The sequence below is a fragment of the Pteropus medius genome, unplaced genomic scaffold (assembly GCF_902729225.1).
Source record: "Pteropus medius unplaced genomic scaffold, Ma_sr-lr_union100, whole genome shotgun sequence".
NCBI classification, from domain to species: Eukaryota; Metazoa; Chordata; class Mammalia; order Chiroptera; family Pteropodidae; genus Pteropus; species Pteropus medius.
In genome coordinates this window covers 22,452,275-22,467,210 of record NW_024351729.1, presented here as the reverse complement: position 1 = coordinate 22,467,210, position 14,936 = coordinate 22,452,275, and the positions used below count along the sequence as shown (strand labels likewise).

The 14,936-nt window shown below is 34.7% G+C and overlaps 1 protein-coding gene, 1 non-coding gene and 1 pseudogene across 5 annotated transcripts in view; 2 read left to right on the top strand and 1 right to left on the bottom strand.

The window, feature by feature from the left end:
- Positions 1 to 14,936, top strand: part of USP37 (ubiquitin specific peptidase 37) — a 73,405-nt gene that overhangs the window by 257 nt on the left and 58,212 nt on the right. Inside the window, exons 1-5 of one of the 4 annotated variants that reach the window (XM_039844754.1) lie at positions 157 to 355; positions 4,558 to 4,653; positions 8,708 to 8,931; positions 12,818 to 12,989; positions 14,170 to 14,270. In XM_039844754.1, coding sequence (XP_039700688.1) covers positions 8,776 to 8,931; positions 12,818 to 12,989; positions 14,170 to 14,270 — 429 coding nt within the window. In that variant the 5' untranslated portion in view covers positions 157 to 355; positions 4,558 to 4,653; positions 8,708 to 8,775. Of the gene's footprint in view, positions 1 to 156; positions 356 to 4,557; positions 4,699 to 8,707; positions 8,932 to 12,817; positions 12,990 to 14,169; positions 14,271 to 14,936 lie in introns of those variants that run through there. The other 3 variants (XM_039844753.1, XM_039844756.1, XM_039844755.1) reach the window with 3 other exon arrangements.
- Positions 9,742 to 9,804, bottom strand: LOC120587911 (U7 small nuclear RNA). The gene has a single exon (XR_005649098.1). It is a non-coding gene; the product is annotated as a U7 small nuclear RNA (small nuclear RNA).
- Positions 10,239 to 10,357, top strand: LOC120587832 (uncharacterized; annotated as a pseudogene).

Genomic DNA, 14,936 nt, shown 5'->3' with positions numbered 1-14,936 from the left:
TGGAAAGTCGAAAGTGAATGAAGTGGAAAATGCGCATGCGTACTGCAGCCAGGATGGGGCGGGGCTGCCTCGGCGAGACTCTGCTCGGTGCTGGGGCGGGGCGAGGGCGTGTAGGGGCGGAGTTTGCAGGCTTGCGCGCTCGCGCTTCGTCCGGTCGCGTCGAGTGTGCGTGCGTGCGTTGCGTGTTTGCGTGTGGTCACAGTTCCCGCCATCAGCTGCTCTCCCTGACTCGGGAGAGCGAGCTGTCCCTCTTCGTGCTCGGTGTCCCTTCCTTCCTTACCCTCTCGTCCTCCCATTCCGGGCGGACTCTGTGTTTCCGGCAGGCCTGTCCGGGGCTCCGGTCTCGCAGGCACAGGTAAGGCAGGCCCAGCCAGCTTCTCAACTGAGCCGTTTTCCCCCAGGTATCCCCCCCCCCGCCCCGTGCGGCCCGCCCACTCGGCGTTCACTCTTTTGGAGTTCGCCCCGCTGCTGCTCAGCCTGCCCCTTCCCCTCGTCGCTCCCCTGTCCTCACTGGTACTCCATTTGGGTCTTCCCCCGGGCTTTCCTTCTTTGACCTAGTCTTTACTGTCACTCGCTTTCTCGGCACCCCGAACCTGCCCCATTGCACTGAGAGCTGTCGTCTGCCACTCGCCCCTTAGCGAGGCCTGCTATCTCTAAAGGGGACCAATGTTGCCGCACATCCATCAGGCCTTGGACATGACACGCTCACTCTATTGACAGTTCGCCTTCTTTATTCTCTTAACCATCTCTCTACTAAAAGGCTTGAATTGTATTTTTGTTGTGCATTTGGTTGTTTCCGGTCTCTAGCCATCAGGTCAACTTGTCAAGTTTACCTATTTAAGGTCATGAGCCATGTAAGAAAATGATAATTGATGACAAAATCCTGTTTTCTGGAGAGTTGGCCTGTAGCGATTTTGTGGTAATTCTTTCAAAATTCTGGCTCTGTGTAAATGCTTTTTTGGGGGGAGAGAAGAGACAGTATCTGACAAGTATCTAGGCAGAAGAGATATCCAAGAGGATGTCAAGTAAGCAGTTGGATATCTTGGATTGAAGGTCAGAGGAGAGTTCTGGGCTAGACATATGTATAAAATTATATCATCTGCTATGTTGATGGTAATCAAGGCTATGGACATGGATGAAATTGCCTAAAGAGAGTATAGTGCTAGAAAAGAAGGGGACCTGGGATGGAGCACTGAGGAATTCTTGAAATTTAGAGAAATACTAGTGTAAAAGAGATGAAAGAAGTAATAGTGTTGGATTCTGCTGAAAGGCAAAGTTAAATGAGAACTGAGCAATCAAAGTAACCGATGATCATAGAGATGTTCGATGGAGTAAAATGGAATACCTCGGTTCATTCCTAGGTCCTGTTCTCTTTTTACTTCCCCTTTCCACCCTAAGCTTTAAATTCCACCTATATATTGATGACTTGAGAATTTTTATTTCCAGCCTTTTCCTTTTGTTTGCAGCTCAAGATCTAAATAGCCCTCCCTGTTTGACATCTCAGCTTTTTTCCTTAGGAATTTGAAATATAATATGTCTAAAACCAAAGTCTTAGTCTTCTTTCCATATCCAGATTCTTTATCTAGTATCCCATTTCGTTAAGTAGCATATCCATTTATCCATTTACACGGACTAGACACTTGAAAACCATTCTTGATTTCTCTCTCATCCCATGTATCTATACCCTCTTCAAGTTCTGTTTATTCTATTTCCAATATATGTCTTGAATCTATTTCTGTACATCCACAGTATCACTTTTGTAGTTCAAACCACAGTCTTCATTCACCTGGACTTAATGTCACTGGTGCCCTGTATTCTCATCTTTAAAATTGAAATAATCACCACCTTATTGGATTGTTATGAAGATTAAATGAGATAACCATGGTAAGCACATGGTACACAGTAAATACTGGTAAGCATTAATTGTTATTGTAATTTTTATAAACTGAATCACTTCAGTACTTTCCTATCTATTTGCTCTATTTTCTTCAATTCTTGTTTCTTTTACTCTCCTCCCCAAATTCAAACAAACTATATCACTTCTCCATTTAACGGTGACATGTCATTTCTCTGCTTAAAACCCTTTAGTGGATTTCTGCCATTCAGTGTTATTACATTTAGGGCAAAATTCAAAATCCATACTGTGGTCTACAAGATTCTGCAAAACCTGATTCTTTCCTACTTCACTAGATTCATCTTGCACCATCTTTCTCTCCCTCACTAAATTCCAGTCACAGTGCTTTTCATTTCTTCAGTCACACCAAGTTATTTCCTTCACAGTGCCTTTGCGCATTTTGTTCTCTTTGCCTGGATTCTTCCAGCATGACCATCCCTCAGTTAACTCATTCTTCACTTTTCAGCTTAAGTGGTCCTTCCTCAGAGAAACCTTCTGATGCTCTCTATCCTCTAACCCCCAAGTCTTAAACCTTATTATAACTTCTCACCATGCCCTGTACTTTGTCATTTTTCAGAACATGCAATTATACATTTACTTGTGTGATTATTTAAAATGTCTCATACTAGAATATAAGTTAGTATTTCATATCTGTTTTTCAATAATTGGTTAAATAAGTAAACTGGAGCTTGCTGTAAGAACTATCATGTCTTTTGGAAGCACCACCTTACTGATCTTGTCATCTGATGACAACACCTTTTCACTCTGCAGACAAAGGACATAGAAGAAAAAAAGGGATTTTCAGTTTTGGATAAAATCATTCAGATTTGAGACTCTTTAAATTGGAGATAAACTTTATCTAGGGCAACTTCTCTCTTTCAGCCACACTAATTTTATCTCGTTGTGCATTTGTTTTATGGATCCTTTTAGTCAAGAAAGCCCTTAGAAGTCAGAGCAGGGTTTACATATTTTTAACAACAGGCTAAACTATGAGACCAACGAGGATGAGGTTTCCAAAAATAGATAAAGGAAAATGTCATATTTAAGTAAATTGGTGGTAGATTTGGAAGAAAATTTAATAATTCGTGTGTGTGTGTAGAACAGGATTTTTGTTGAGAAATAGAAAATAAAACATAGGCAGTGGATGAAAACCAAACACAGAGAGGCATTTGTATTTATTTTATAGGTAGTGATGAGCTGTTAAAAATGGAAGAAAGTTTCAGTTAAGCAAGTTGAAGAAGTTCTAGAGATACATTGTACAACATTGTACCGACAGTTAACAATACTGTATTGTATACTTAAAAATTTGTTGAGAGGGTAGGTCTCACATTAAGTATTCTTAACACAATAAAATAAAGTTTAAAAAACGTTTGGGAAGGAATTAGCGTCAATAGCAAGTATTTAGCATGTACTAAGTGCGTGTTATTTTGTTGGCGTACAAAAGAAGATAGGCCAGGTCCTCCTCCCCTCATCCCCACTTTTAGGGAGAAAGTTAAGGAGACAGCTAGTGCATACTTTGGTAAGAAATAAAAAGAGTAGTTATTTAGAGAGGGTAAAAGATTCATTGAATGAGAAAACCTGAAGCAGTAGAAATTGGAAAGTGGTTGCTGCAAATCATTGATGAGGAAGAAATTTGGTAGTAGTTAAAAATGTGGATTTGGTGTTAGATTTATTTTTGTTTCTTACTGACTCTGTGACCATGGATAATTAGGTAATCTCTCTAAACCTTAGTTTCCTTATCCGTAAAATAGAGATAATAGTAATCTCTGTCCTTTAGGATTATTTGGAAAATTAAATGAAATAATGCATGTATGGCACTTAGCACTGTGCATAATAATGGTGTGTAATAAATATTAGGTGGGCGTGATGGCAAAGTGATACCTTTCTGAATTAGGGTAGTGGTTATGAAAAGACTGAGTTTTAGGTAAATGAGAATGTGGTTAAAATTGATGCTAAGATTTTTTTTTCCCCTGAATATAGGTGGAAGGACAAGTGTAGAGAAGTCTGGGGAGCCTCTTGAGGGCATGGACTGTATAATTTTCATGTTTGTGTCCCTCCTACAGTGCTGTCAAATTGTAGTAGCTTAAATGATTTTGTACTTAGTGAGCACATGAGTTTAAAGTTAATGTTACAGCTTTCGAGAAGGCAGTGAGATATGTTTGGGTAAAACTTCAGAGAAAGTTGAGGCTTAGAGATGCCTAAATTAAGAAAGAAACTCGTAAAGTTAGTTTTGAAAGAAAAGTAAAAACCATGTTTACCCACCTTTTGAAATTTGTATCAGCGCATCATGAAAGTGATATTTTAAGACTTAAGACATCATTATGTAACAATGTTTATAAAGTCAACAAAGGATGTATTCTTCTTCACCTCCTTCTTAGTTTCAAAATGTAGCAGATAAATAAACCAAGACACAAATTGATTAAGGTACAGGCTCCTCCTGGAGTCCTTCACTTTGCACACGGATATCTTTCTCAAGTTCTTTTGCTGTGAGTGTGTGTGTGTGTGTGTGTGTGTGTGTCTTGAGCATTATATTTTTAATGTTTTCAGTAAGGTAGTTTGTAATTTTTAAGTAATCAAAAGGTTAATCTGTTGTATAAATGATGACTTTAAAAATAATTTTATAAATTGGATTCTTTATAAAGGCACACTTATATTTTCTTTAGCTGAGTTGATGGCTTCCGGAGAACTGGCATAGCTGCAGAATATGAGTAGTTCCCCAAGAAGAGTGCATTGCCTTTGGCACAAGCATCAGAATAAAGGTGAATTGTTATTACATAGGGTTTTTCAATAAAAGTCGCTGGAAAGTAAGTAATATTTTTATTTTGGATATACGATTCCAAGAGTATGCATATTGACAAGAATTGAGTTTTCTTTCTTTTTTATAGTAACAGTTTTATGCTTTAGCATGCTTTTACCACAGAATATATTTCTGAATAAGGATATTTTCAAAGCAGTATCTGAAATATGAGCATTTAAATAACTATACAGGGCATAGAAACATTTGACAATGTTACTGAGCTTTCAAAGAATGCTCAAAGTTGAACAATAATTTTACTATTCGTGAAGAAATTTAGGGAAAGGGGAATCTCTGTGGACATACTTAAAGAATAATGAGTTTTCATTATACTTTGTCTTCCTAATATAACTTTGATAGTGAGTGAGCATTACAGAGGTCAAAGAAACCTTGTCTTTGTCCCAGTTTCAAAGAAAGTTTATTACTGGATCATGCTAAAAACTGAAAAAGAAAGTTTTTTTTCTCTTAACCAAGTAGGGCAAACCCTGAAAATATGATGAACGTACAAAAGTAGATATTGTTCATTCATTTAGTGCAAGAGCAGGAAATGGACTAAGTTGAGGCATAAAGAAAAAGTTTTAAGTTTATTGGATGTACCCGTTTTATGTTCTGTACCTTTCAGTTCTTCTTTTTCCTTAGAGGAAAGAGAAGTTGCTAGTAGAAATGGTTAATAAGGTGTTTAATATCCTTAACCAAAACTCTGCATCAAATGTTTGAGAATTATGTAGAGAAATTATAGAGAATTATATAGAGAGAAATAACCAATAAAATTTTTACTTCTGATATATCTTAGTGAACTTTGAAATCTTCACCTCAAATTTTTGTTAAATAATCTAATTTTTAAAAATGTTTTTGTTCAAGGAATTTAAGGTCAACGACCTTTACTTTTGGTATGTAGGAAAATACTAAGATAATAGGGTTTTATATTATTCCCTTTTAATTTGGCACCTTGACCCATAAGGACATATAAAGAAAGATGAAGTAATTTGACAAAATTCTTAAAATGGAGTTTCTTCATTGAGCATTGAATAATATGAATCCCAGTTTTGGCAAGTTTACTAATGTTTTTGTTTTGATAATGCAGTCTGTAACTGAATATTGATCCTTGTTCTTCATAAATGATTTTTCTCTCATTGAATCTTATGAGGACAACTGTGCATTTAGTGAAGTTCACTGCACACAGAAAAAGCTTAAGTGTTCAATATGCTTGTGAAGAGCTTAGTAAATATAATCCTAATTGGCTATATTAAAGGGATTAATGGTTCTAGTATCTGCTGTTGAATATTTTCACAGTAAATTGAATAAAATTGATAGTACTAATTTGTTCATTATTCTTGAATATTGAGTTTTTTTCTTGTATGTCAGACACTGTCCTAATGGAGATGCAAAGATTGAAGAACATATTCCCTATCTTTAAATAGTGGAGTCTAGACAGAGAGAGACAAAGAGGAAAACAGTTTATAATACAGTATGATAAATGCTCAACTAAAAGTAAGCACAGGATACAACGAGAATAGAGAAGCATTAAATAGTCTCATTTTAATGGGATGAGAGAAAAAGTGAAAAGTAGCTAGGAAAGGCTTCTTAAAGAAGTTAACATTTAAGTCGAGCCTTGATTTTACGGACAGGAGGAATTATGGGGCCTTGTGTGGCATGGGAACATCCTGCAGACATCCACCACAGTGTGTGCAAAGGTATAGTGGCATGAGAGCATGTGGTGTTTTTTAGGGAAATTATAAGTAGTTCAGATGATAGAATTTGTAGGGCCTGTTGAGAAGAGATTTAAGCAGGGCCTATATCACGAAGGGTGTTTATGTCGTGTTAATTAGTCTAGATTTTGTTATTAGGGCAGTGGGGATTCATTAAATAATATTAAAGAGGAAAATTATGTAATTTGATCTTCGGTTCATTATAAAGATGTTTGGAAGGTGTATGGAGGTAGAATTGACAGGATTCTACTCTGACCTTCCATCTCCAGTTCAATAGCAATAATCATCAAGAGAGAAGTCAAATATAACTCTCATGTTTCTGGCATGGGCAACTGGGGTAAAAGAGGGGCCACATTATTATTGGCAGTGCTGAGACAGAGTGGAAAAAATCTCCAGGACATATCTAAACAATGAAGCACCAAATTATTAATTGCAAGAAAAGTATAACACATTGCTGGCCCAAAATTCTGTAGTTACTAGTTTGAGCAAAATGTCATGTTAACATACAGGTCTGTAAACAGTAGCAGACTCTGTTACTTTGATGGATTCATATACCCAGCAAATTATACTATCTAAATCTGGCCACAGTAGGCACTCAAAAAATTTGATAAGATGAGTTAATGATAATACTTAAAATGCATAACACCTTTTAACTATTCAAAGTGTTTAACTATTCAAAGTGTTTTCATATCTCTTTAAATTTTATTCCCAGTTACTTGACGTACAGTATCTAGAGTCCTCAAGCTAGTGGTCCCCAGGCTTAACCCTGTCTATAGGTAGATTTTGTTTGATTTGTAGCTTTTGAAAATAGCTTTATTGCCCACCAAAAATGGACAATTTTACATTAAAATTTGGATGTGCTAGGTTCACTATTTCTACATGACAAAATTGGCTAGATTTGAATAGCAGTTTTTATAGTTTGTCTGACCAAGTAAGTCATTTGTGTTAAACTGCTTGGCCCCTATAGTCAATTAGAATTGGTAACCCCTGTTAACTTGTTTATCTGGTGTCTTTGGAGAATGAGGTGCTGCAGACAAGGAATAAATTCAGAAAGTGGACACTGAATTCATATTAAGGCTAGGGTCTGTTGAGTGCCTAGTGTGTGTTCATTAATTCTGCAACACTATAGCATTAGCTATTCCTGTTTTACACTTGAGAAAACTGATGTTAGAAAAGATAACTTATAAATTAGTAAGTGACAAGAGCTGGCTCCTGATATCTAGACCAAGTATGTATGTTTTTTCCTTTGTATACTACTTTTTTTTTTTTTTTTAGCTTTTTTAGTTGAGCCGTTTAGTCAGATGCAAAGTTTAATGATTTTTAACTTATTAAATGATAAGCAAGAGTCTGTATTAGAGGCAGTGTTTTTAGAGACTTAAAAAGAGTATAAATAAAATGTTTTAACATATGTAATGTGATTTGATCTGTGGTTCATTATGAAGATCTAGAAGGTATATAGAGAAGAGTTGTATAACTCACACACACTATATGATAGCATTCTCTGCTATTACTTTAATTATATTTACTTGTTGACATTTAATAAGCTAGTTTTAAGTCTTAGACCTTCTATCATTGTTGTAAGCCATTTTTAAGTATTAGAAGTTCATTTGCAAAATTGAATATTTCTCCTAGAACTGGTAAAGAGTCTTTCCAGGAATAGTAATATTAAACATAAATGGTAGATGGTTCTTAGGAAGAGAGTTTTTTGTTGTTGTTAGCTTGTTAGAATAGATGATTTTCTCAAATAATGTAATTCTAGAGGTTAAACTAATTTGATTATTCTTACAGTTTTATCTTCATTTAATGTCTTATGTATGTGTAGATATGCTTAGACTACTTGGTGATATGATTTGATGTTTTGGGAGGAACTTCAAAATATTTTTTGTACTTATATTTTACTTTAGTATTCATGAAGGAAGGTAAAAGTTGGTCATACTGCAGTGGGCGATCACATCATCGAGAATGGTATCTAGTATTCCCAATTGGTGTGCCTTTAGTGGCAGCAGTATGGTTGTTAATGGTGCAAAATGCAAAATTTAGGCACTAATAGACTCATACTGGACACATGACAAAGAAGGGCACATGTATAGAAGAAATAAATATTGAATAGAGTCAGACACTCAATATCAGTGACTGCTTTAGTTGTCTTTCTTATCTGTGCCATCCAGCTAATCAAGGCTGTTGAGAATGCTTAATAAAGTGTGGTTTATTGAAATGGAGAAAAAGACAAAAGATGGTTCATTAAATGTTCTTTTTCAAACTCTTAATCATTAGTAAATTGTAACTTTTTGTTTTATTTTTTTTCCTTAGAATCTGTCAGGTGAAGGTGTATTTTTGCTTTATAATTTGGCTAGACACAGTTTATTTTTAAAGAAAGTATGTCTCCTCTGAAGATACATGGTCCTATCAGAATTCGAAGTATGCAGACTGGGATTACAAAATGGAAAGAAGGATCCTTTGAAATTGTGGAAAAAGAGAATAAAGTCAGCCTAGTGGTTCACTATAATACTGGAGGAATTCCAAGGACATTTCAGGTATTTCCAAATTTTGATTTGAAATAGGTCTTTAAATCACATCCTTTAGGGAATAGCTGTTCTGTGCCGTACTAAGTATCATGGTCTTCCTCCTCCTAGATTAATATGTCTTGCTTTTCATTTCCAGGACACTGATACTGTTATATCCATTTATTATAAATTATTCAGTAGCATTATTGATGTATAATAAAGAGCGGGAGATAGTCACTATTATTGAAAAGAAAGCTGGTGGGAGGAAGATGAGAGGAACTGAGTTTGGATACTATCTAAGCTATTTTAAAAACCACATTTGGATAACTTTAGTTGTTCTTTTTTTCTCCTTTAACATATATGATAGATTCATCTTTATTTAGTGTTCACTTTTAATAGGACTTCATAATGTCATCTTAATGTCTACTTCCTAAATACTCCTGCCAGAGTGGTGATATGGACCATTCATCCTTACTGCTATTTTCTTTTAACTGTAAACTTTTAAAGAATCTTATTTGTCACTGCAAAAAAATAGATAATTTTGTTTTCACTCCTACACTGTGTATCTTGTGCAGCCAAGTACTACTCACCTTGATGTAAGTTGAATTTAAGAACATAATAACTTACTTACATTTTTCTGCACTTTAAAATTCTATATTTGTTAATTATATTATATAAAAGTTAATCATTCTAAAGTACTCTATTGAAGAACAATTTATAAAACTTTATGCTTGAGGATCTGAGCCGAGGTAAAATTTCCATTTGTCTTTGCTGTTGAACTATAGAAATAAATTGCTTATGATTTTGTGTGTTAAAGATTCTTTTTTTTTTTTTTTTGGTGGGAGTCTGTTGGTGAGAACCAGAAGACCTACTAGACAAATTCAAAAAGAGCTGTAAGCACAAAAGATATTCTTACATAGATTAGAAGTGGTGACATGAGTAATAGAAACACTAGTAGTTTCTTCACATACATATATCTACTAATTGCTCATCTCAATAAAATATTATTTTCAAAATGATATTCAGTTTTTCAGTCTTCAGCTCAAATTAGCACTGAGTAAATATGTAAATATTTATGCAGACAAATCTTTAGGAGCATAATGATTCTACCTGTGATTTCACCCTCATCTCAGTTCTAGATCAGTTTATATTCAGCATTCATTTGTTAGCCACCTACAGATTACTGTGGTGGGTACTGTGCTAAAGGCTAAGAATACAGAGCTGAACGAGACTCTTTTACCCTCAAACTTAAAACCAAATGCATTCTCAGATGTAAAAATATTTCAAAGACAAGTAGTACATATATATAATGGAATATTAGTCATAAAAAAGAATGAGTTTATAGCCATGCCATCCTGAATGTGCCCGATCTCGTCTGATCTCAGAAGCTAAGCAGGGTCAGGCCTGGTTAGTACTTGGATGGGAAATCACCTTGGAATACTAGGTGCTCTAGGCGTTAAAAAAAAAAAAAATGAAATCTTCCCATTTTCATCAACATGGATGGACCTAGAGGGTATGATGCTAAGTGAAATAAGTTAGAGAAAGACAAATATTGTATGATTTCACTTATGTGGAACAAAATAAATGAACAAAGCAAAACAGAAACCCACAGATACAGAGAATATCTGATAGTTTCCACATGGGAAGGGGATGGGAGGATGGGTGAAAAGGTGAAGAGATTTAAGAAGTACAAACTGCAAGTTATAAAAATAGTCACAGGATATAAATTACAGCATAGGGAATATAATCAGTAATATTGTAATAACTGTATAGTGCCAGATGGGTACTAGACTTATTGTGATGATCATTTAGTAAGGTATATAAATGTTGTACACCTGAAAATAGTAAAATACTGTATGTAGATAATAACTTTAAAATAAATTTAAGAAAATGAAACTTCTGATTGTAAAAAAGGTATTTCAAAGATACTGAGATAACACAAAGAAGGGTATGGTTTATGCTCTGAGGATTTAGAGGATAAATAGGAATTTGCTAAACATGGTGGAGGTAACAGAGGTGATATCTGTACATGGACAAACACATGCACAACACTCAGGGAACCAGAAAATTATTTTAAAATAAATGGACAGCAGGGAGTGAGTGACAGAAATAGAGGCCCAAGAGCTAGCTAGGAGCCAGATCTCGAAATACATTATTTGTTATACGAAGCGGGTCTTAGGTTCTAAGGAGCCAAGAACCTTAAGTTCATTTTCATTTGCAGGCTAGGAAGATGACTTTATTTCAAGAGATAGTGGTAGAATAAGGACATGTAGGAGGTTATTGTGGGCATTTAGAGTAGGAATGAAAGCCCTGAACAATGGAACAGAGTGGGAGAAGCAAGAGGAGGAAAGGGTAAATTTGAAGTGATTTCAAGAAGACAACTCATTCGATTTGGGGCCTGAGAGAGAAAAGAATCTAGGGGAGATTCCCAAGGTTTTGAGTGGATGACAGTCCCTTTTATGTCCTTTATGATAGAGAACAGAGGGGAAGATTGGGGTATGAGGACTAGGAGAGATGAGTTGTTTGAGGTATCAAACATTCAGATATTGGTGTCTAGTAGATGTTAGGTAAACAGGACTGGATATCCAGCAGAGAGGTCTATACTTAGAGAAAGAGTTGGGAAGTCTCACCACATGGGTAGTTACTGAAATTGTGGGCGCTATTTAGGATTTCAGTTATTAAAGTGACCAAGTTCAAGATTATTCTCACCTTGTTTGTTAATAAACAAATGTTTCCCCTTATATTTAACTTTCATCTTTTGAAAGGTGGCATATTGACTGAAATAATGATTTTATGTGATCAGTGTTCCTTTTGCATACTGTGCAGTTTGTTTAAATTTTGGAATTAAAGCATCTGAAACTAGTTATCGTGTTTTGTGGTAGAATTTCTACTCAAGGACATGAATTTAAGACCTACTTTGAAGCTAAGAATGAATATATGTATATGTGTATATATAATTTAAAATTTAAATGTAAATTAAGTCTGGTAAAATTGTTTTTTCATTATTATCTAAACATTGACAGAGGTCAGTTTTTCCTAATTTCAAAAATTACTTGTGCTGTTCAGAGAGGATGTCTTTAGCAAAAGGCAGCTTTTAGAAACCTTTGTATATGTCTGCTGAGGGAGAACATTAGAGAATAAGAATGCCTGATTGGCAGGAAATATTTAGAGAAACAGCAAGATGTATCAATTTAGTCTTGGAAAATTTTCAGTCAAGAGAAAATAAAAGCTATCACTTCATAACACATATCTAGAGTCTGGAAAAGTATAAGACAAGATACTGAACCAGTTCTGGGGAGTGTGAGAAGTAAGCCAAGATAGTTCCAGGGTGCTCATATTCTTTGTGATTGAATAAAATGACCCTGCTTAGACAATTAAAGAAGAAAAGATGACCTTACATTGGTGAAGTATTTTGAGAGGTGGAATTCTTTTGAGAATTATAGTTTGGCTTAATATATCCTTTTACATTTCCGCTACTTAAACCATTTGCTAGATATCTTACAAACTTGTTTAAAAGAAAAAGAAAGCCTCTAATCCTGTGCGGCTTCCTAAACTGGTGATGGTATAACCATCTAGGCTTTGAAAATTAACTCAATTAGTTTTTATATCTTTATATATGAAAATATGCAGTTCTCTACCATAAAATCAAGAGCGCTAGGATTACGATGTAAAATAAATTTTAATACTATGTGTTTGCTTCTCCTCATAGTGAAATCTTTGATTTAAATGTATCAAGAAATAGAAACTGTTTTTGTTGTGGGCGGGGGCGGGGGGCGTTATGGGGAACTAAATTAATGTGAGAAAGAGTAAGAAATGTAACTTAGAAAGTATAAAGTTTAGTATTCATTATATGACTTACATGCTTCATTATCATATGTTTGTAATGATAAGATAATTTTTTTTGTGTGTTGATCAGTTAAGTCATAACATTAAAAATGTGGTACTTCGACCCAGCGGAGCAAAACAAAGCCGCCTAATGTTAACTCTACAAGATAACAGCTTCTTGTCTATTGACAAAGTTCCAAGTAAGGATGCAGAGGAAATGAGGTTGTTTCTAGATGCAGTTCATCAAAACAGACTTAATGCAGGTGAGCACTAATTGTCCCAAGGTCTGATATTAGCAGTTATAAGAGAATATTACTAGACTGTAGAGTAGTATTCCTGGTGAATAATGATGCAAAAATCTTCAACAAAATACTAGCAGACCAGTTTCAACAGCACATTAAAAGGATTATATACCATGACTGAATGAGATTTATTTCAGTAATGCAAGCATGGTTTTAAAGGTATAAAAAATCAATGTAAATACACCAAATTATCAGGATGAAGGACAAAAACTACAAAGTGCAGAAAAATCATTTTATAAAAGTCAACATCCTTTTGTGATAAAAATACTGACAAACTAGGAATAGAGAGAAACTACTTCAACATAATAAAGGCTGTGTATGAAAGCCCGTTACTAATGTCATACTCAATGATGAAAAACTGAAAGATTTTCCTCTAAGATCAGGAACAAGACAAGGATGCCCTCTCTTACCACTTCTATTCAACATGGCACTGAAAGTCCTGGCCAGAGCATCCTTTACCCTAGCAATTCTTATTCTGAGGATTTTATCCTACAAAAATCATTTCATTCGTGCAAGAGGTATGAAAGGATATTCAGCATTGTTTGCAGTTTTTAAAAATTAAAACATTCCGAATGATCATGAGTGGGAAATGGACTAAAATAGAAAATACTTTTTAAAGTATATACAAATTTATATTTTACAGTATCTTGCATGTTCTTTAAACTAGCATTGATTTCTTGGGAATAGAATCCTTCTATTCCATCTGCTGAACTTACAGAGAACGTTTTGGAATATGCATTATTGGAAGTGTATCTGTCACTAGTTCTGACATGTTTCCTTGGAGTCTAATGTCCGTGTTCATGCCATAGATACACAGTGACTAACTTTTCTGTAGTGTTAATTTCCAAATATTTTTATAGGAGAATTTCTAACATTTTCTTGTATTTAAATTTTTATCCTTCTGTTACATGTTTTCACATTTTTGCATGTGATTTAATTTTTACTTTAGACTCTAGCTCTAAATTTTAATTATTTATGTGCATCAAATGTACTTTCTATTTAGAAAGAATTGGCTGATAAGCTTTATTTTATTTTATTCTTGCTTATAATAATAACAAATCTCTATTAAAATAAGTGATTTGGGTTTTGTTTTTCTGTTTTTTGTTTTTTTTGTTTTTGTTTGTTTGTTTTTTTGTGCCAGCCATGAAACCTTCTCAGGGGTCTGGTAGTTTTGGAGCTATTCTGGGCAGCAGGACCTCACAGAAGGAAACTAACAGGCAGCTTTCTTATTCAGACAATCAGGTATGTTCACTTGAATCTTTTTAACTTTTTTAAAAAATGGTAATCATAGACATTCTATAAAGTAATTGCAAGAAGTAGGATTTAGACTATAATGACTAATAATTTTGGCATTGTCAAAAGGGTATTTTCCACATACCCAAAATTTACCATTTTAGCTATCTCAATCTCTTCAACTATTTTTATGAAAATCTTTCTCAAATTTATGGCAGTCTTCCCTTCTTACATATAGATTTTATTGAGCACAATTTATCCTTTGCTTGATGTCTCATGGTCATTATAACCATTATTAAGTATAATTTTTAAAAGCATAGCTTTGTAGTTAGATGTGTTTGAGACTTGGTGCTGACACTTACTAGCTGTGGGTCATTGGAGAAGTTACTTAGGTATCCTGAGCCTTAGTACCCACCTGTACAATTGAGACAGTAATAATATATTAAGGGTTGCTGTGAGATAATGCATATAAAAGTACTTAGCCCACAGTACCATATACTAACAACTCTATCAATGTTTGCTACTATTATTTCTGTAATTCCCTTTGTGTCTTCTACATTATGAACTTGGCCCTTACACCTTATGATACCACAGTTTTGTTGAGGTCTTTTGTTTTCTTTTTAAATAGTTTTTTTTTTTTTCATAAATATTATTCAGCCAGCCATGAGACTTGCT